General features: G+C 36.8%; 1 protein-coding gene across 4 annotated transcripts in view; it reads left to right on the top strand.

Moving 5' to 3' along the window:
- The window catches only part of STRN3 (striatin 3), a 59194-nt gene extending 37624 nt beyond the window's left edge, over positions 1-21570 (top strand). Inside the window, exons 8-18 of one of the 4 annotated variants that reach the window (XM_020788449.3) lie at positions 964-1074; positions 7552-7692; positions 10391-10524; positions 12879-13054; positions 13171-13218; positions 13735-13856; positions 13990-14157; positions 15333-15473; positions 17574-17681; positions 18526-18612; positions 18705-21570. In XM_020788449.3, the coding sequence (XP_020644108.3) occupies positions 964-1074; positions 7552-7692; positions 10391-10524; positions 12879-13054; positions 13171-13218; positions 13735-13856; positions 13990-14157; positions 15333-15473; positions 17574-17681; positions 18526-18612; positions 18705-18874 (1406 nt within the window). In that variant the 3' untranslated portion in view covers positions 18875-21570. The remainder of the gene's footprint in view (positions 1-963; positions 1075-7551; positions 7693-10390; positions 10525-12878; positions 13055-13170; positions 13219-13734; positions 13857-13989; positions 14158-15332; positions 15474-17573; positions 17682-18525; positions 18613-18704) is intronic. The other 3 variants (XM_072986332.2, XM_072986333.2, XM_072986334.2) reach the window with 3 other exon arrangements.
- The last annotated feature ends 670 nt before the right edge of the window (positions 21571-22240 follow it).

Below are 22240 nucleotides of genomic sequence, written 5' to 3'. Positions count from 1 at the left end.
GATAGGTGCTAAATTGTACTTGGAACTTATAGATGTCGCCCTTAAATCATTCTAATAGCAGGTTCATTATACTGAACTTGCTGTATAAAATAAGTGCCCAGTTTTTTTCTGCAGTCTCTTTTGATTTATTATGCTGGTACTGATGCTCTACGATAAGTATTAGAATTCAAAAGGCTGGCTATACAGTATAATAGAAATTATACCAAAATATATTCATACAAGACTCAGTTTTGTCAGTGGAGTTTCCATGTAATATATTTTGTAATTTAAATGTTTGGTAATTTCCTAAATTACTGAAGTAAGCCTCTTTCCTTAGTTCACTCCCTCCCCATTTGCCATGGATGGTTGGGTTTAAGAATAAAAAAATCTTTGTCTGCTTTTTTAACATAAAAAGAGAGAGAAATTTCAACCAGTAAAATTCTGAAATAATTTTGTAATGTTTTGAGTTACCATTAAAGATTTAAAATTGATGAACATATCCCTGAACTGTGTTTATATTCTGATCTGTTTTAGATTTAGTAGATCTTACTGCATGTAGAATAAGAATAGAACAAAATTGCATGGTAGTTTCATGGAAAAAAAGGTCCTTACAATTCTGTTTGCATTCTAGTTGCATTGCATGAAAAATATTTATTTGCTTATTCAGATCTGGCTGAATAATTTGTTAATATTGTCTCACTAAAGATGCAGTAATTTAATGCATTAGTGTTAATCCATTATTTTGTTCACATTGGTAATAACAGAAATTCAAAATTCTTCTTCATTGCTGATATGTTATCATAAAGTTTGTGAAGAAAATCTATGGCAAAATTAGACCACTTTGCAAAACTATAACAAACTGCACCTTTACAATACTGAAATGTAAATGAATAACACTTCCTATTGATTAACTTGTAATATTCACAAACAGCTTGGATTGCCAACTGCTGATTTATTTTTCTTTCAATAACATGCTGCATGTAGACAAAGATGACCTGTCCCCAACTGCTGAGGTTTGGGATGTAGACCAAGGGCTAATAACTAAACTGAAGGAACAGTACAAGAAGGAGCGAAAGGGAAAGAAAGGGGTAAAGAGTAAGTGCAGATTCTGAATCTTGAAACAGTTCTCTGACTCATGTAGACAACAGTTTTTTTAAAGTGTATTCTCTTCCCCTCCCCCTCCATCTTAACATTTCGTTTTTGGGGGGCAACTAACTTTAACTTTCCGTCTGATAAATCTGCAGACCAGAATCTTATCTAAAATGAATTTGTTTTTAATTGGAGCCTAGGATGAAGTTTGGAAGGTGAACATGCTTTGCTGCATCAGTACCACTTAAAAGTAGCTTATAAAGGCAATGATGCTTTGAAATTAGTTCTGATTAAGTTTTGTAGTATATCTTTGGACTTTGTTAATTACCCAAACCTAAATATTTTTGTTTTATTTTGTTTCCTAATAAGTATATGGAAAGAATAGAATTTTCATCAACACATTTTTATTAATTGATGGCTTTACCTGCTTAGCCAACAATTTTATATCACCACCATTACCCCCTCCTGTCCCTATAATTCTTTCTGTATTCCAAGGTCTTGAAGTCTTGTTTCATTTCATATTTCTAACACTTACTTCAAAAAAAGCTGTGCAAACCCAGGCCCTCCTACAGAATGTCTGACACTTGTAGAGGACTCTGTAACAGGGGCACGATCTTTTCCTTAATTTTCTTCTGGGCTGTAGAGAATGACAGAAGACACAGAGATGGGGTGGGCTTGGTTTTACTTTGTCTTGGGCTTTGATGGAAGCAGGGAAAACCTGAGCTGCTTCTACAAAGTCACCATGAAAGAGCCAAAGTGTCCCCTGTCCCTGGTCCCTGAAATTCATGGATTATTTGAGGGGGTTTTGTTAGTGAGAAGGAACTGGCAAATCTGACTTCTAACTGAAATTTATCGTTGAAGTTTAATCTCTCCCAAGCTAAATATGATGATGAAAGATGGTATGCCTTTCTTCACTAGATATTTATTAAGATGATGATGATCAGCAACAATTATGCCTTCCCCAGTTTATGTCTTAGAAGAATGATGCATAAGTTACAGTGGTGCCTTGCATTATGATCGCTTCATTTAACAACGAAATCACATTACGATGAACTTTTTGCGATCGCTTTTGCAAAATGATGTTTCCTATGGGAGAATTTCGCTTTGCGATGATCGGTTCCCTGCTTCGGGAACCGATTCTTCGCAAAACAACAATTTTCCAACAGCTGATCGGCAGTTTTAAAATGGCCGCCGGGTAAATAAAATGGTTCCCCGCTGTGTTTAGGGATGGATTCCTCGCAAGACAGGTAGCAAAAATGGCCGCCCTATGGAGGATCTTTGCTGGACGGTGAGTTTTAAGCCCATCGGAACGCACTAAACAGGTTTTAATGCATTTCTATGGGCTTTTTAATTTTGCTTTACGATGTTTTCATTCTACAGCGAATGAATTAACATCGCAATGCGAAGCACCACTGTATGTGGTGGCACAAGATGGAATGAGAACAGAAAGTTGATATAAGTGAGAGGACCACACTTCAGGAAGAGCCAGAGATATTTTTTGCCCAAACATAGAGGCTTTGCATTGTAGCCTCCAGAACAGCTGCATTGACTGTGAAAGTTGCAAAAAGGTGAAGAAAAACTAGATTTTTTTGGCCAATGCTGATTTTAGCATGGGTTTGACCTATCCAGGTAATATCTTACGGAAATACAAGATTAATGTCTATTCCATGGATTTTTTTTACACATTAGTCATGGCTACATTTATTGATAATTGGGTCCTGTAAAATATGTACTTTAGGAGTTGTGGTCATAAAAGGAATTTCTAATATTCTAAAAGATCTAACTGGGTTTACTCTATATGCAGATTTTAATATAAATGAATTCGTGCATGGATTTTTAAATTTTGAAACATAGTGTTGCATGTTCTTTGTGTTGTTTACCTAACCTTATACTAATTACCTTACTTTGAATGGCGTTTCTTGCCTTCTCCTTGCCTGTTATGTAGCGTCATCCTGTGCTGAAAATACCTAGATTTCTTTTGTAAAATTGTTTCACTTGCACTATATATTTCAGTCCATTATTCCAAATCTAAACTGCTTTATACACATGTGTATTGGAGAGCTATGGATATGTTTAATATCCTGAAAGTAGGTTGGATAAAATAGTGTACATTTTTGGCTAAAGGTGAAAAATTGTGAGAAACTGTAGAAAAGATCCACAGTGCAGTTCTTCAGACAACTAAAAATTGTATAGGAAGGATGGTAGCTGTTTGAAAGTTGGGAGAGCTGATGATTTTGGTACATGATATCTTCCAGGTGATGAAACCCCAAAAATAAAACTTTATAATAATAAAATAAAGTTCACAGAATTCATCTAATTCATGATAGGAAAGCTACCTTAAGTAAAAATACATAATCTTTTTTGGAAGAATGAAAAGAAAAAGGAAAACAAACTTACAGTTCTTATCTTGATACAAGTAATTTGGACTTCCAACTAGATATGGGGGCTTTGTATTCATATTCCCTGCTGAATCATGTGTGGTCGTTGTCATTTTCTGAGTCTCAATCACAGCAGTAGCTCGGCTGCCACAGCCCTGCCTCCCTACTCACCCAGCCACTCTGCTGCTGAGCAGGGAGACTTGTCATCCTGCCCCCTTGCTGGAGTGGCTAGGCAAATAGGGAGGCAGGGCTGCAGCAGCCAAGCTATTGCTGCAATTTTAGTGCAGAAGATTATGCCGGCCACACAGTAAGTGGTCTGGTGGGGTCTGAGGGTGGGTGTTCATCAAGCTGGCCACCTGTTGTATTTGCATAATAATATGAAGGCCAAATCTCTACTTACAGCAGTACTGAAAATTTTAATCAGTAGAAGAATTGTACACTGATTTCAGAAAGACTTCAGCTTTTGAATCACTTACTTGTAGAAGTTGTCATGTTTGTAGAAGTTGTCATGTTCCTCTTCTTGGTTGGGCTCTTCACAGGATGCTGCATTTTAGAGAACATAGAAACAAATCACATTTCCTGAATGAGGACTACACCATTTCCTTACTAAGGACTTCAGGTTTCATTTAAAAACCATGATAGCTATGAAATTGCTGTTAAGGAACACAGTAGAATCTCTTCACAATAAATATCATACCATTATTTAATTTAGATCCAGCAGTCTTCAGGCAAAAACACTGGACAATACAAAGGCCTACTTCAAAGCCTTAGAAGCTATTATTTGTGGTGCAATCGAGCATCCCTACTTTTATAAATTCTCCCAACATTTTCAGCATTGTTGAATTTTTTTTTCATTTGACAAAGAAACTAAGAAATCTGTATCTGAGAACCACTGCAAAACATAGCAGTTACATCAGCCTTTAGTTTTAAAAGAATGGGCACTAGTTTATTTGTTTGTTTGTTTAATTTATACCCAGCCTATCTGGTGCCATGACCACTCTAGGCGGCTTCCAACAAAAATAAACAACAAATAAAATTACACAAAAAATTGTACATAGCACAACTTACCAATAACAAAAGCAGGGGGGCCAGGTAAAAAGGGGAAAAAAGAAAAAGAAAAAAATTTAAGAAAAAAAATTTAAAGAAAGAAAAGAGACGTGTACTTAGTATTCATATCCAGAGGATACAAATATGAAGCATGCCAGCACGGGTAGGTGTCCACATGTTCATTCTTGCCCCCTGGAACTAGCCCAGTCCACTTATAGGGTTCTATGTGGCACACACTTCTTTCAACATTGGCATCATACCAATCATGGCAGTAGTCCCACTCGGCCGCTGAACAGGGAGATTTGTCTTTCCAGCTCTTGACTGGAGTGCAGCTGTGGGGAGAGATGGGAAATGCTAGCAGGACTATTACTGCAGTTGGCACAACACCGATGACAGATGCACATGCTGTGCAGAGCCCCGTAAGTGGACCGGGCTGATTCCAGGTGGGCAGGACCTCCGGGGTACCTGTGCTGCCATGCTTCATGTATCCATTGGATACGAAGCATACATCTCTAATGGGCACTATAGATACATGGCCTGTAAGATGTCATTCTGCAACTTCCCATGTTTCATCTAAGAATTTGGATATTGTTGTATATACCTCTTAGCTCCCTTCCCTGTCATTATGGAAGCTATGGACATAGTCTGTTTCTAAGTTATGCTGTTCATGTTTTCTCAGGGGAAAAAAAACCAGGTGAAATGCTTCCTGACATGGAATAATTTCCAAAATTATTCACAAAATGGAATAAGCAATTACATTTTTTTCCAGAGAGATTGATACATTACAAAACAGAAGTGTAAAAACTGTAAATGAACAACACTCACTCAGTCTGTAGTCCGTATTGTAAGAATGGTGTGAAGGTGCACACAGTGCTTCTGCTAAGTAGATGTATTCTCAAAACTGCGTGTTAAGAGGAATGCCTTGCCAGATTGCTACTTCATCCTCATGGTTCTGGTTTCACTAGACCACTGTCACATGCTGTTTACATTGTCTGCATCAGGACTTTATTTAAAACATTGCAGCCAATTTTTGCCATTGTTTTTGTTCTTTGTGAGACACACAAAGTCTCACAAAGACAGCAACCCTGTATAGTTCCTCATTTGGAGCATTGTAGAAAATAGAAGCCCCATCCTTTCCATTCTCCCTGTACAAGTGCAGGGTTCTCACTGTTTTACTCAATTCTGTTTTCGTTTCTTCTTGCTGATGCTGCATCAGCGGCATTCTGATAGAAATTTTTTCTTTCATTATTATGTAAAACATCTTAAGATGCTTAACTAGAAATTGGGCACTTTAGGTCAGAATGAGGCCTTCTAAATTTGTCAGGAGATGTTATTTTTCTCTTGACAAAGGGGCTGAGATTTTTGTTACTAATTATAATGTGGCTAGGGAGTATGCTTATGCATCTTACTTGTTTTGATCTAAGTTTTCACTGGTTTCAACACTGGTGATTAAAAGTAAAGGTGATTATCTTATTTAGTTTTTAACATGCCACGTAGTCTGAGCCTTGGCCAATCTGCCTTTTTTTTCCTGATGGAATCGTATTTACCTGATTAGATGAGTCTAGAGTGAGACCTGCTTACGCTAGTGTGTAAGGTAAATGACCAAACTATTCATGACCTGCAAAAGTGATGTTAAATTCACACATACTTATTTTGTTGGTATTAGATGCTTTTTAATTAGTATAGCTTCTTTAGTATACAGTATAAATTTAGGGCTCCATTTATTTATTTATTTATTTGCTTGTTTTTTTAAAGAAGCAAATTGTATCTTTGCGCTCTCTCTCTCTCTCTCTCTTGCTCCAACTCCTGCAGTATCAAGACATGGCTAAAATCTAGTTGTTCAACTTACTCCATGTAAGGCTGATGACATAATTGGCAACAGTGAGTTTTATGTAATTAAAAGTATCTAACAAACCACTGACAGGTTCCCTTGGGACGCTGCTTGAATGAATGAATTTATTACGGTCAAAGACCAGTAAATGGGACACTGCTTATCATGAGGAAGTTGTTGGCCACAGGTCGGCAGGCATCACCCTGTGCTGGTGGAAGTGATTGTCAGAAGTTAAAGACACTCCCCCCATCCTACAGCCCCTAGTGGCTTTCCCATGATGAAAGGGAACGTAAGCGAGCCTTGGAACCTTCAGGGTGGAATCATAGTTTTAATTTCTGAAAAATCACAGCTGATGAAGCTATCAGCCTTATTCACAGTGTAAGTTAAAGCAAAAGGATTTCAGCCACTGTTTTCTCTTGTTCTGTTGTTGTATGTTCTAGCTAGATCTGTAACAATTTTGCAGTGAAAAGTGTAATTAAGGACTAAATCATTGGGAAAAGTCATATTGGCTCCTAAAGTGATTGGATAGTGATCCAGCAAAGAAGGAAGAATGTTCGTTAGTGGTCCTGTTGACTGAACATAGAAAAAAGAGATTCTGCGTCCTAGCTTGAATTTGTTCTCTATACTTATGATTTTTCATTTTAAATAATTATCTGGGGAGTTCTGGCTTACTTTGAATTATTTTAAAGCAGAGGATGTTTAGTTTAAATGGTTTATATATTCTTTATATGTACATCTAATGTCATTAAATTGTCCAAATGTTTAAAAAAAACAAGGGGGAAAGTTAAATGTTTGTTGCCTCCCAATCACCTAATTGTCTATATATTTTTTCATCCCTTTTGGTAAGCCAGCGTTATGCCTTTGCAATGATGTTAGCTTTTACTATAAACACTGGATCTAATTATATTACCTGTGTTGTTCCAGAATTGTTTTCTTGAAGTTTTTTTTACAAAGAGTTCACACATTGAAGTGTTTCTTTTCCCTCTGTAAGCAGAACACAGTAATTAAACAAAGAAAAAGCCAAGTCTAAATCCTCCTTTTAAAGTCAGAGATTAATTTTAATTCATTTTCCAAAACATCATTATGGAAGCATACATATTCTACTTTAGTATATATAGATATATATATTAGTGAAATCACATTAAGCAAGCAAACAGGGAGTGTAAATAGCAATAATGTCAGGCGGTAGCAATCAAATGAATCTTTGCTGCTGACATTAATTTACAGGGGTCAACAGGACAAAACTGCACGACATGATAGCTGATCTGGGCGATGATGAGCTACCCCACATCCCTACAGGAGTCATTAATCAGTCTAGGTCACCCTCTTCTAGAATGACTGATCATGAAGGTGCAAGAGCAGAGGAAGGTACAACAAATTCACCTACTTGTTTTGTTTTCAGAAGGTCTTATTTTAAAACCACGCATAGTCCCTCTGAACTGAATGCTTTACATGAACATGTCATGTCTTGTTTGCAAATTGGTTCTGCTGCAGACAACCGCTCTACATTTTGCAACTTTTATTTTGAATTACTAGAGTCAGTATCTGAATTTGTCTTTCTTATTATATATATATAAAATCACAGCCCTTAAAATAACTGTTGAAGTGAATGAGTAAGAAACCTTTCCCCACATTGGTACTCATTGGTTGCAACTCAGAACCCTTAAGATGGTGATGTTTAAGTGACAAGCTATGAAGTCCAGAATCAACGTGTAGAGAAAACAGATTCACATAAACTTTTCAACATCCGTTTCTATTAATGTGCTGTTGCTGTTCTTTGTCTTGAATCTGTATACAATCTTAGCTCCCGAACAGTACATTGTGGAGATTAGATATTGTCAGTCTTGTTCTATATATGTACAGAACTATAATGAATTCACTATACCCCAGTGTTTTTAAAAATATTTTTGAGGAGTCAGTATGTTGGAGCAAAAAGTAATTTTCATAAAATTCAGGGTTTTTAGTGCAAAATGGGTCTGCTTGTGATGCATAGAGGGAATCAATCATTATTTTCCTGGAGTGCAAGATTCAGTTATCTCATGTTGATCCCGCTCCTTTTTTTGGCGCACTGCATGAGAGTCAAAATAGCACCTTGTTTTGCACTTTGCCTTCTTTTCCTGCTACCATCTCTATAATCTATTAAAGCCCAGAGCACAATTTTTATTTCATTTTATTTACTTTTAGTTTAATTGCATGCTGTGCATGTGTTTGAATCTCCTGGTTATTTATCTGTTCTTCTCTTTTTAGTAGAGTTTCATTAATTTTAAAAAACATAGAAAATACAAGAGACTAAAGTTTTTGTAATATGATAGATGTCCTGAATTTGTATTAAAAATAAGTAAACATAATGAAAATTATTTTTTCTGCATCTTAAATGCACGTTTTTAAAGGAGTTCTAACGGGCTTGTTCAGTAAGTTGGGTTTATCAAGTGAAGAAGATGTTTGTAGGATACATATAATTTTGTTCCCCCTAATATAAGACCTAACCTGAAAATAAGCCCTAATGTGATTTTTTAGGATGCTCATAATATAAGTCCTACCCCCAAAATAAGCCCCAGTTAAGTGAAACCCCACCTTCCACCATTGTGCAGCAACTAGAAGAAGACAACATGAAGTACTGTATTTGAATAAATGTAGATTGGTGTACCATGAAAAAATAAAACGTCATCTGGAGCAAAAATTAATATAAGACCCTGTCTTATTTTCAGGAAAACAGGATATATATTTATTGCTAAAGTAAAACTGAAAATGTTCATATGAAAATGTCAGCTGGGTTAAATAAAATTTTCTCCAAGGAATACTAATCTTCTTTTGAAAATTCTAAATAAATGTGGAGGAATCAATTTCTTTCTTTTGCAGATGGTTTGAAAAGGAAGGTAAAAGGTTGTGAAGAAATCTCTCTCTTTAACTGAGGGATTTTAAAGCATCCTAGCTTTTTGAAGGATACCCTGTGTGGTGTTGTGGACAGAGTGATAGGCCTTTAACACATAGACACATCAGGTTTTTTGACAATAACACAGCACATAACACATGCAGCTTTTTGGATTTAAATAAAGACATTATATTGGAACCAGACTTGCCCACCCCCAGCCTAACAGACTAAAGTCCAATGGTGTCTTGCTTCCAATTCCCCCCTCCCCTTGCAAGCTAAAGAACCATTTCTATACCATTTTGATAATAAAGCAGCTTTCCGGGGGTTGTATGGTCTCAACCTTTCTCCAGGGAAATATCGTGTAAATCGGATTCTGTTATTTATATATTTATTTCTAATATTTACATGCTGTCTTTCTCTGGAAAGAGAAGGCAGGCCGGGTTAGTCCCTTTGAATGTACACTTTTAGAATCAAGAAGGGTGCAGTAGAATTAATTATTCTCCATGACACTATTTTGATTGCTTTAAGATGCTAAATGTTATCCAGTCTTCCTGCTAATGGAATGGCTTCAGATAGTGGAGTAGGCAGCCTACATGTACTTTCAGAATCTGTGCTGGAGCTTTGGGGGTTTGTTTGGAACAGAGTTGGAAAAGAAATTAGGTGCAGACAGGAGGGATACATTGTTGTACTGTAAATCGAGCTCTTGTACAATGTTTGCTTCCACCTAGTATTCTCAGTGAAAAATATTTTAAAATGTAGAGAAATTACATCAGAAAGGGTAAGTGAATGTAAAACAAGACTGGTGTTGCTTATGTGCCATATTTAGTCTTGCTGGTTTGAAGTTGGCAAATAGATACGATGCATAAAAAGGACATAAGCTTCTGGCTAGCTTAATTTAAAAGTTCAGCTCATTTTAGCAGCGTTCCCCTTCATGTTTTGGACTATAATTCCCATCATGCCTGGCTGCTGGAAATCTGGTGGTGATAATTACATCATATTGATAGTGGCAACAAATACAGAAGGATTTCCTAATTGGTACACTTATATTGGAAATTAGACAGCTATTTAGATGTAAAATGACATTTGTCTTAATTACAGACTTGTTGAATAATATTTTGCTTAGTTACTTGTATTTATTACCATCTTCAAAATTTTAACTGCATAATCTAATAAACTATCTTTTGTTTCTTGTAGCTGAGCCAATAACATTTCCATCTGGAGGGGGCAAGTCATTTATTATGGGTTCAGATGACGTATTGTTAAGTGTACTGGGCCTTGGGGACCTTGCAGACTTGACTGTAGCTAATGATGCAGACTATAGTTATGACGTAAGTGTAATTTTGTTTTCATCTAATAGTAATGCATTTGTAGAATAACTGACATGTTTAGAATATACAGTTGTGTGCCATATATTCAGTAGTTTATAATTATTAAAAAATTGTATAGGAACCCACAAAACATCTTCTGCCAGGGGAACCAATACAGGAGCAGTCTTATGAAGTTTTAAAAACCTTACCAGATATCTGTAGTACCTTCCAGTACTGGGGAAGGTACTACAAACATTGGGGAGCACCACAAAGAAAAAGAGGAAAGTACATTGCTCTAGCAATGACATAAACCCAGTATGAAACTGGGTTTATGTCTGTTTTTAATGTTACAGTGGACCCTCAACTTACGAAGTTCCCTACTTACGAAAATTTTGAGGTACAAAAAGCTCCGGCCACAAAATTTTGGTTCGACTTGCAGCCGGAGCGTCGACCTATGAAAGGCAGGGGGAAAGTGCGGGAAATTCAAAGCCGCCCTGGCTGCCCTCTGATTCCCGTCTCCGCTGCCCTCTGTCTCCCGTCCCCAGTGCCCCCTGCCTTCTGTCCCTGTGGGGACAGAAGGCCAAGGGGACAGGAGACAGGGCAGCGGAGGGGGTTTTGAAGCCCAAGAAGCTGAAAGCCAGCAGCTTGGAACTGATTAAATGGTTTTCAATGCATTCCTATGGGAAATGGACCCTCAACCTATGGACTTTTCGACCTGCAGCCACTGTCCCAGCACGGATGGATGGATGGATGGATGGATGGATGGATGGATGGATGGATGGATGGATGGATGGATGGATGGATGGATGGATGGATGGATGGATTTATTTATTTATTTATTTATTTATTTATTTATTTATTTATTTATTTATTTCCTGCCCATCTGATCAGTTGACTACTCTGTGTGGCTAACAATACTTAAAATAAAACAATTTGAATATAAAATCAATATATAACATCAATGATCAATTGTTCAAAATGCAAAGAAAAAAGAAAAAACATAAATAGTGGCTGGAGGGAAGGCCTGCTTAAACAGCCAAGTTTTCAATTGGGTTTTGAAAATGCCCAGCGAAGGTGACATACGAATCTCAGGAGGGAGTTTATTCCAAAGGCGAGGAGCCACTGCCGAGAAAGCCCGGTTTCTTGTTTTTTCCTTCCAGGCCTCCCTCGGTGTTAGGCTCCTCAATCTCACCTCCTGGCTAGATTGAGTGATACAGGTAGATTTTGGTGGGAGTAGGCGTTCCGCCAAATATCAAGGCCCTAAACCATTTAGGGCTTTGTACGTAAGTATTAATACTTTGAAATCAACACGGAATTGAACGTGCAGCCAATGCAAAGCAGCCAGAGTGGGAGTGATATGATGGTATTTTCTCACCCCACTGAGAAGTCTGGCTGCCGCATTCTGCACCATTTGGAGCTTCCGTAAGTCGAGGGTCCACTGTAAAGGCTACATTAAAAACACATGAAATAAGATTGTTGGTAAACCTGCAGAATTAATAAGACGATGTTGTAGCTGACCCTTAAATTTTCAATTATTGTATAATTATTTTTCAGATCCAGACTTCCCGTGAGCAACATTTCACTTGTGGGATTTCTGCACTGGCAGAAATTTGGGGGGTGTCGGTTGGTTGCTGAGGGTTGGCAAGCATTCCTTGCTGATTCTCTGTGCAGCTCTCTGTTTCTCCCAGAATCTTCTTCAAAGATCCAGGGATTCCTCCAAAACAGTACTATAGACTACTACATGAGAGCTGCCTCTAACCCTTGCTTCTAATGGGAGCTATAAATTTATCAGAAACCTCTATGTGAATAAAACAAAGTTGCTTCTTTTCTGTTTGGATTAATGGTTTTGAGTTCTTTCCAAGCCTTAAACCTCTCTTGGAAAAGAGTTTGTAATGGGAATGTTTAAAAAATATATAATCAGAAACTAATAAAGATAAGGTAATTTAACAGAAAGGTGGTTCAAAGTTTAGGTGTATCGTAACACATGGTTGGACTTCACTTCCTATCTTGCCTCACCCTATTGGTTACAAAGATTGATGGGAGTTGATGGCCCCAACATTGGTAGGTTCATGTGCTCACTATTCCTATTGTGCTATGAGAAAAACAGGATTTCAGGAAAATGGAAGATAGGATGTGGGTGCTTGTTAGAGTAGAATGCATTGTTTAGTCACAGAGAATCCTCTGGGTCTTTTGGGTAGCTTCTGATATCAGATACCTCAAGAGGCATTGCTGACACACTTTTTTTGTTTTTTAAGAAAATGAAAAAGTATTGTTCATATGGTTGATGTATGTAGATCTCAATAAGGAAACCAAAGGAAAAAAATGCTTAGTTTTATGCCCCTCTTATATCTTTATATTATGCATTTTTATTTCAGTTACCAGCCAACAAAGATGCCTTTCGGAAAACATGGAATCCTAAATATACACTACGCAGCCATTTTGATGGTGTGCGGGCATTAGCTTTTCATCCTGTAGAGCCTGTGCTGGTTACAGCCTCTGAGGACCATACTCTAAAACTTTGGAACTTGCAAAAAACAGTTCCTGCCAAAAAGTAAGTACTGTATATATTTAAAGTCCTTCATATTCTGACAGTTTCTGAAATGTAATATTTGGGATATCAAGCTCACATGTGGCTTTTTCACTTTATTTTTATTTTTTTATTTTTAGGAGTGCCTCTTTAGATGTGGAACCTATCTACACATTTAGAGCTCATATGTAAGTATTTCAAATTTCAGTATTTCCCAAACACTTATTTAAGTAGCTAAGAGAAAGTCACAACATAATGTTTTGGTTAAATGTTTTCAGCTTCAGGTGTTGATGCTTGGCTTTGATTTTGATCTTTTTTTCACCTGATGGCAAAACATTAAGTTAAGCTTCAACTATAAATCGTGTTCCAGACCTGTTAAACATTAGCTTAATCATATTTTCTGCATAGAAACAGATGGTATCAGTCTATTAATGTTGTTAGTTAATACTGTTTGTAGAAAGAAATATTATAGGGAATTGAAAATATTATGTTTAAAACCTTATATTAAATGCTGCAGAAACCATATTTATATGTAAAATCAACTATAAAATTGTAACCAAATACCTGTGTGTAAAAGGGTTGTTTGTGACTTTTATAAGGAAGATTATTAGTTATCTTGATAATGTATTGTGACTTTAAAGTCAAGTTTTAATTTTTGATCTTTACTTCAAATATTAATATGCTGCTTTTGTACTTTAAAATAGTGGACCTGTATTGTCGTTGGCAATTAGTTCTAATGGAGAACAATGTTTCAGTGGTGGTATTGATGCAGCTATTCAGTGGTGGAACATGCCTAGCCCTACTGTTGATCCTTATGATACATATGGTAAGCTTTCTCTTGATATTTAGTGATTCCCATTAATAGATTAACTATTATAAGATGAAATCTTTATGTCCCACAGTATATTAAATGATGATTTATATTGACTTTTTTCTTTCTTTTGTATTGTTTTGTGTAGAGCCAAACGTTCTAGCTGGCACATTAATTGCTCACACGGATGCTGTCTGGGGTCTCGCTTACAGTGGTGTAAAGAATCACTTATTATCGTGCTCAGCAGATGGCAGTATTAGATTATGGAATCCACCTGAAAAAGTGCCCTGTATTTGCACTTACAATGGAAATAGGGGTAAGTTACGAAGTTGGGATGTTACTTCTTTAAAAGTTTTCTTGAAATGAAAGCAAGTAATTTTTTTAAAAAAATAAAAGAAATCTGACAAAGTAACATAACTCTTCAGAAAAATAAAAAATTATGATACATGATTATTTATTGACTAAAAGAATTACATTCTACCCTTCCATTATGTTTTGCATAGGACAGGACAGTTAATAACAAGTTGGCTAGAACTGTGGAGTCAGGAGTTGGGAATTTGATTTCCCATTGTGCCTGCCTGCAAAAGAGGCAGCCTTGGGCAAGCTGCATGGTCTCAAAGTGCCATCAGAAGATGGAATTGGTAAACCACTTCCGAGTACTTTATAATTTGAAAGCTCTGGGAAGGGTAGCCAATCCATCAGTTGGAATAAACTTAACCACACTTTTTAAATGAATACCTAATAAATACAGAGAAACAAAACCACAACCAATGATTTTGCCTAATATTTATGTAGAATATATAACTCTAATCCAGATGTGCTCATACTATTGTACTGACTAGAGATGGGTGAACATAACAAGAATCTGGCCCCCTGGGGCCAGACCATCCACTCACCTGTCCGCTGCTGCTCTGGCTCCACGCTCCCTTCCAATAGCTCTAGAGCTCATGATCAACTAGCCACTAGTCAGCCTGGCAGGGAGGCTCGCAGTGGCTGGAGTGGCTAGTTGATCACGAACTGTGGAGCAATTGGAAGGGAGAGTGGAGCCAGAGCAGCAGCGGACAGGTGAGTGGACCCTCATTAAAGCAAAGCAAAGTGTGCTGCTTATATACCGCTCCATAGCGCTTCAAGCACTCTCTGGGCAGTTTACAATTTAATTATGCAGGCTACACATTGCCCCCCCCCAGCGAGCTGGGTACTCATTTTACCGACCTCGGAAGGATAGAAGGTTGAGTCAACCTTGAGCCGGTTACCTTGGATTTGAACCCCAGGTCGTGAGCACAGTTTTAGCTGCACTACAGCGGTTTAACCACTGTGCCACGAGGCTCCTTAAGTCCATCTGTGTGGGTGTATTTAAATACAAATACCCCCATCTCTAGTACTGACTACTAAAAGGCTATTTTAGTCTGTATCTCCAACAAAATACATGATTTTAAGAGTCATACTGCTTTGGCAAATGACTGCTGTTAACATGTTTCTTTCCTGCTTCAGAGTATGGAATACCCACATCAGTTGATTTTATAGGCTGTGATCCTGCTCATATGGTGACATCCTTTAGCACTGGCAACACTGTAATCTACGACTTGGAAACATCCCAGTCACTTGTCCTGCTTTCCTCTCAGACAGATTCTGGTAAATTTTAACCGTTTTTATTTATTTTATTTGTTTGATTTATATCCCGCCCATCTGGTATATTATACCACTCTTTTACAAGTTGTTGTGTGTTTTTCTGGCTCTTTGGCCATGTTCTGAAGGTTGTTCTTCCTAACATTTCACCAGTCTCTGTGGCCGGTATCTTCGGAGGACAGGAGTCGGAATGCTGTCCTTTGAAGATGCCAGCCACAGAGACTATTGGTGAAACATTAGGAAGAACAATCTTCAGAACACGGCCAAAGAGCCCAAAAAACACACAACAACCATTAGATCCCGGCTGTGAAAGCCTTTGCAAATACATTTTATAAGCTTTTGTCTTTACATCTTTACAGCTGAAACTTGATCATAACAGAAGTTTTGTGACAAGGCCATGCATTTAGCATTTTTAATGTAAATAATAATAAACTACTCCTTTTCAAATAGATCTTTTACATTAGTTCATGGATAACTTCGATTTTAATTTACTGGTACCTTAACAATTATGTGCTAGGTCTAGATGGCCCATATCACACAGTAACAGCCCTGATACGCTTTTTGCTGACATAGGCCAGAATTAATGTTCTGGCTCTGCAGCACTAGAACAATCTATCTTCCTTTCTCTCCCATTAAAGTCCTCAGAATTGTCTGAAAACCAACTGGGGGGAGGGGTGTCCTAACTCTCTGGAGTGCATTTTGGAGGTCTTGGGGAGGCACTACATGGGGAAGGGGGCATGATTGTCCTGCTTTCCTGCTAAAAGAAGGCTAACATTGAACTATCTCTGCCACAAGTTCCTTTTGAGTAAGGAGATTAATAATTTGACCACCTCAAAACGTGCTTTCTGACACCTCTGCTCAGGGCAGGGGTAGGCAACATCTGTAGAGTTGAAGACTACGTTTCTGGTTGGGCAGTTATCCAAAGACTGAATGCCGAAAGGGGGCACCGCCTAAGGGGAAGTCTAGCAAAATGTTAGCTTTTACATTGCATTTTTTAATTTATATGTGTGATGTTATTTGATATTTCTCCCTGCCAACTGAGATTTATAAAAAAAATTATTAATTTTAAGCCAGCTTAAACCATTCACTTTAAATTTTGTTACTGTGGTAGAAGAAGGGATGTGGCTTTCTAGTGACTTTTTGAGTACATATGATTCCCTTTTGAAATAACAAGTACTTAAATTTGAATAACAAATACCAGCCTCTTTTTTTAAAAAAAGGCTTAAGATTTAAGAGAAGTGCTAATTAAAAGTTTCCTCTTTTAGTGAACACTTAGTGAATTGAATAAGCAGACAATTGAATGGTTTCCTGCCAGATTTCCATAGAAAACCACAATTTGTTCTTTTTAAAATTAAAATTCTGGAGAGCTACAAAAAAGGGCTTGGGGCCACATACAGGCTGCACTTTGCCCACTCCTTGCTTAAAGGATTGGAAGTGGCAGTTTTATGCTCTCTTTTGTCCGCTTACTCTTCATTGGTCCATAACCTTGCTGAAATATTACATGAATTCTGTGGTGCTAGAGCCATAATAAATGGGCCAAATGAATTATTTGCAGACATGCTTTATTTAAAGTTCTCTTTTGAAATAATATGGGCTGGAATATAAAACAAAAGAGTGATTTTGCTCTTGGGCTCAGATTCTCCTGCTGCTGCTTCTTTTGTGCATGACAGAAGGAGATGAAAAGTGTCTATTTTAGTGTATAGCAGAACACCATTTGCCACATTTAAAAAAATGTTTTGCTGTTAATCAGAAGTTGGAGACTGTGATCCTTTTCCTTTCTGCACAAAGGAAGGGGACATGAGAACATGTAGCTCACTATTACACATTCTTATAAGAGTGATTTGTGCCTGTGCATTATTCTTGTATTGAGCCAATGTGTCTTTTTATCAAATTTAATCCAGCCCTTGGCTGCACACAGACAAGCTCTTACATGTAGCTATAATAAAAATCTACACCACAAGTTTGACTAGTTTGGTAATGCAGTTACATTACTGTAGGTTTTTTTATGGCTTTCAGCCTTACAGTTTTGGAATATAATCATGAAACTTGTTATTGACAGTTGTATATAATTTGCTTCAGTTGATTGTTGCCCACCTTTTTTTCCAGGTTTACCATCAACCAATCACATTAACAGAGTAGTAAGTCATCCAACTCTTCCTGTAACAATAACAGCTCATGAAGATAGACACATCAAGTTTTTTGACAATAAAACGGGTAAGGAAATGAAAATGTATTCTCTTGGAACTGCCCAACTTTCATTGCTTTCATTGTATCTTTTCCACCTGGGTTTCCCTTATCACCTGCTTTTTTCACTACTCCTTGTCTTATTCCTTGTTCCAACATCCTTTTCCTTTTGTCCACAACATTCTGGCCTCCTTTTAGCCTTTTACTAATAGTTCTAAGCTTCCTCATCTGTGTGTTTCACTGTCTTTCTCTTGGCAGCTCTGTAAGAGCTTACCGATTGTGGTGTGATTGTTAGAACTGTCATATGCTAAAGGACAAGATTTATATGATTATTCTTCCAAAGCTCTAGTAGGAAGTACCTATATCTTGTAGCTTAGGAACTGCTAGTAGAGTAGTTGTTCCAAGTTATATTTTCTTTCCTTGTTCTCACATTTGCTTATTTCCTTGGATTCAGAACTTCAGGGGATGGTCTTGAAATTTTGTTCAGTGGGTGGCAGATATATTTACTGGTTTTGTTCTTGTTCTTAAATTGTAAAGACCTCTTAAATCCTACATTTTCCCATCCTAATTAGTAAGTGTCACACCATGGAGATCTTAGAGATCTCATAAAAGTTGGCATAATTATCTAAATATGATATAACTAACTGGTTCTTTGAAATACTTCCACTTAATTGCAACTGAAGGGTAGATTCGTGGATAAGGCATGACTTTAGTGCCCTGCTCATGGAATTCCTGGCTAGCCTTTGTTAGAAATGAAATGTTAGAATATAAGGACCTCAGTGCTACCCAGGGAGGCAGTTCTTTGGGGTTTTATGGTATTTCTGTCAGAATATGAATCCTCAATAGTTCTTAAATTTTCTGTACCCGTTGTTAGGTAAAATGATCCATTCTATGGTTGCTCACTTGGATGCTGTGACAAGTTTAGCAGTGGACCCTAATGGAATCTACTTGATGTCTGGAAGTAAGTTAAGGATCTTTTGTACTGCCAGCAGATTTTGTTGCAATGCATTTTGTCATGTCTGAAAGCCTAACTCTGTTTTTTGCTTCATTCAGGCCATGACTGTTCTATTAGATTATGGAATCTGGACAGCAAAACATGTGTGCAAGAAATAACAGCTCATAGGAAAAAGCTTGATGAATCCATTTATGATGTAGCTTTCCATCCATCAAAAGCATATATTGCCAGTGCAGGCGCTGATGCCCTTGCCAAAGTATTTGTGTGACATAACAAAGCAAACCTACATCCTATGTAGCAGGTTTGCCTGGACAAAAAGAGGAAATGTGTCACTGCCATCACTGAGAAGGTTACCAATGAGACACTACATGTGACCAGCCTCAGCAGAGACTGTGTTTGGGGCAGGTATAAACTGGTCAAATCACGATCTTGTGGATAATGCCGGCTGATTCATTTAACTGTAATTACTGTATTTTTGGGTTGGGGGGGGAGCAAACCAGTATTTGTAGCCTTGACTGGATATGAACTGAGCGTTTGTCTGTTCTTTAGGTGTGTCTTTGAGCGAACGTGGAGTCAGATATTACAGACTTTTATTTTGGACTCTGTGCTGCCTTAGGGTTAGGAATGTGGTGCTCTTGTGTGGGGGAAGGGGAAGTGAGCTCCAAGAGTAGCTTTCTTTGCATCTCTTAGTATCATCTGTTTATCTGTCAAATGCCACAGATTCCCTTTTAAACTTTTATTTTGCTTTAAAGAAAAAGGAATTAACTTAAAATATTTAGCATTAGTTGCACAAAATATTTGGATAAAGTTCTAGTTTTTATATGTCTTTTATATATTTAGCCTGTCACAACAGTGCTCAAGATTGTATGGATGATGTTTTTTCTGCATTATAGTACCCTAAACCACAGAGATCTTGCTGCCCTATGACTATACAGTTTTCTTCGTTGCCTAACAGAGCTCAGCTTAGTCCTTTCATCCTGGATGCTAATTCATCTTCTTTGAGTTAGTGGCTTCCTTAAGGACTGTAAAGAAATGTTTAAAAGAAACACAAAGGAACTAAGCACCCCCAGCTTTCCCAATGAACTTTTAAAATTAATCTTGGCATCCTATCACTATGTGATATTTTGTACATCTTACTGTATTTACGAGATTATTTATCAAGGATTACCCATCTGGCTAATGGCCTATTATTTATTTCACTTTTTGTTGGACTTTATATTCTTTTTATGTAGCGTTTTAAGGGGCCCTGTATATCTATTATGGCACTCTTTGAACAGTCTAAAATAGACTAAAAATGGGACATGAAATAGTTTTTAAAGTTACAGACAGACTTTTTTCCAGTTAGCATCTGGAGTAAAGTTGATTCCAGAAAGTCATTTCAGAACTTTTGGAGTGAAAATGTTTTTATTTGCAGTTCAAATAGAATGCAAAAGTAGTTGAATCAGGAGTCAGAAATTGGCTGTGTTTGGAATAGTTATTTTCTGCTTTTTTTTTTCAAACGTGCTTCAGTTTATGGTGTAACAAAAAGGTTTTTTGTGTGTAACTGCATGATTAAGACAATAAAGTATTTTTTCTAGTCTTCCACAAAAATCTTTCTGATCAGTTTGCAAGTTTTGATGAGTTTTGTAAGTTTTCTGTTTTACAAACTATGAATCAGCAAATTTTTAAGATTGTACAACATAGCAAGAGTACAGCTGTTTAAAAATGTATATAAAATGCATATAATAAATGATAAATGGTGTACCTGTATGTTACTGTTGGCTATATTTTGTGTTGCAAAGTTTTAAAACGTCATTTTATTCTCCAGATAATTAAATTAGAAAATGAAGGTTTAAATTAGCAAAAGTATGTCACACATTTTAAATAAAATTCATTGCTTTTGGACACTTGTAATATTTTATCAACAACTTTTCACCATACCACTCCTTATAAGAATTTGTTTCAAGATAGCACTTCCTTTCCTGGTATCTGTTTTTAAAACAGAAGATACAATGCCAAGGCAGCTTGTTATTGTCATTATTTTTAAGAAATAATGGCCTAGTGACCCCAGTCTATAAAATTAGAAGCGTATTTCAAAGTGCAATCCTGTACATATCTTGTCTGAAGTAAGCCCAGTTGAGCTTAATGCAGTTTACTAACATGGAAGTGTGTATATGATTTGCAGTTTAATTGTGTGGCTTTATAAAAGTTTCAGGTTTGATCTTTCTTACCTACCATTATTTCGATAATGTGCCTTTACACTAAAAGGTAGATGAAATAACAAAATTTTACTTCAGGATCTGCCAGTTAATATTTTAAATTAAGTCTAACAGGTTGTAGCACAGTAGTTGGTGCTGTCTTCTTTTCATGACACATTTCTATACACAGCCCTATTCCTTAAAGAGAAAAGCAGCAAAGTACAAACTAAGAATGAGTATGTCTTGGAACAGTGGCTGAGAAAATTACTGAAATTTGAAAGATCTTCTTATAAAGAGTGGCCATCCTTTTTTCATGTTTTTATGTCTAGTTTAGCAAAGAGAATGTATCTCTTGGATTGAACTGGAAGGGGAAAAAGTAGTAATGTACCCTTGACTGAGTAATGTAATCATAAATTGCATATAACTTTGTTTTTTTTAAATAAATGGCATCATTGTTTGCATTGTGATGCATTAAATTTATATTGTAAATAAAAGGGAAAATACAACACTTGGCAACTGAGACCAAGATGAGGCTTTTAAGAGTTACGCGTGTATGTAGGATTTTTTTTAACCGTGCTATTGAATTGCTTTCTTGGGGTTTTTTTTTTCCAGTCAAAAGCATTCACTAACAAGCAAGAGTGTGGTTTTTTTTAAATTTTATTTTATTGGAAGTAATTTCATAATTGCCTTTTCTTAAGTCAAATATTGTTTCTGGCAGATTTTCAAGACTGCTACATTCTATTGCTTAAATGAAATGTGATTCTTTAATAAACATTGCCAAATGTAACCTTTGCTTTTCTTTGAAATTATGTTGAAGTGGGGAAAGAGGTGTATTTGTGTATATTTCTAGATTTAATTTATTTGCAGTATCTGAACCACTGTAGTATTTCTGCTGAACACACTTTAATGAATAGATACATCATATTCAGTGGTTCCATTGATGGAAGAGCCGTGATCCAATAGATAATTCTACTAATAGGTGATTTCTACTAGTTTTCTTTGTATGCCACCCATCTTTGGTAGTTTGATGGATTCTCTTTAGCAACATGGAAAGATATGAGGGGAAAATTCTCCTTGTTGCCAATTATTGGAGCCCTCTCTCAGATCAAAGACTGTTCTACAAATAGAAAGGAGCCGTTGGATACATTAAAATATAAACATCCATATATTTAAAACTATTGTATCACTGTCTGTTGCTATAAATGGTTACACTGTGGAGAAATGGTATCTCTTTTCTAGTTCTGTAGAATGATTTCCTCTTGAGTATAACCAGTGCTGTATGCTCTATGTCAAGTGGAAAGAAGCTGCTGACATGGAGGATTCCTCTGCATCCAGATCTATTTCCCAAGGTTATGGGACCTTCTTAAAATTTCTTTTTATTTTTTAATGAGCAGTGCAGCAGTTTTGGCCAGTAGGTGGAGGTAGGCTGCACATGGAAGGAGAGTAATATATTAATC

This window comes from Pogona vitticeps, chromosome 1 (genome assembly GCF_051106095.1).
Source record: "Pogona vitticeps strain Pit_001003342236 chromosome 1, PviZW2.1, whole genome shotgun sequence".
Lineage (NCBI taxonomy): Eukaryota > Metazoa > Chordata > Lepidosauria > Squamata > Agamidae > Pogona > Pogona vitticeps.
Note: the sequence above shows the minus strand (reverse complement) of the source record. Positions and strands in the feature narration are given on the sequence as shown.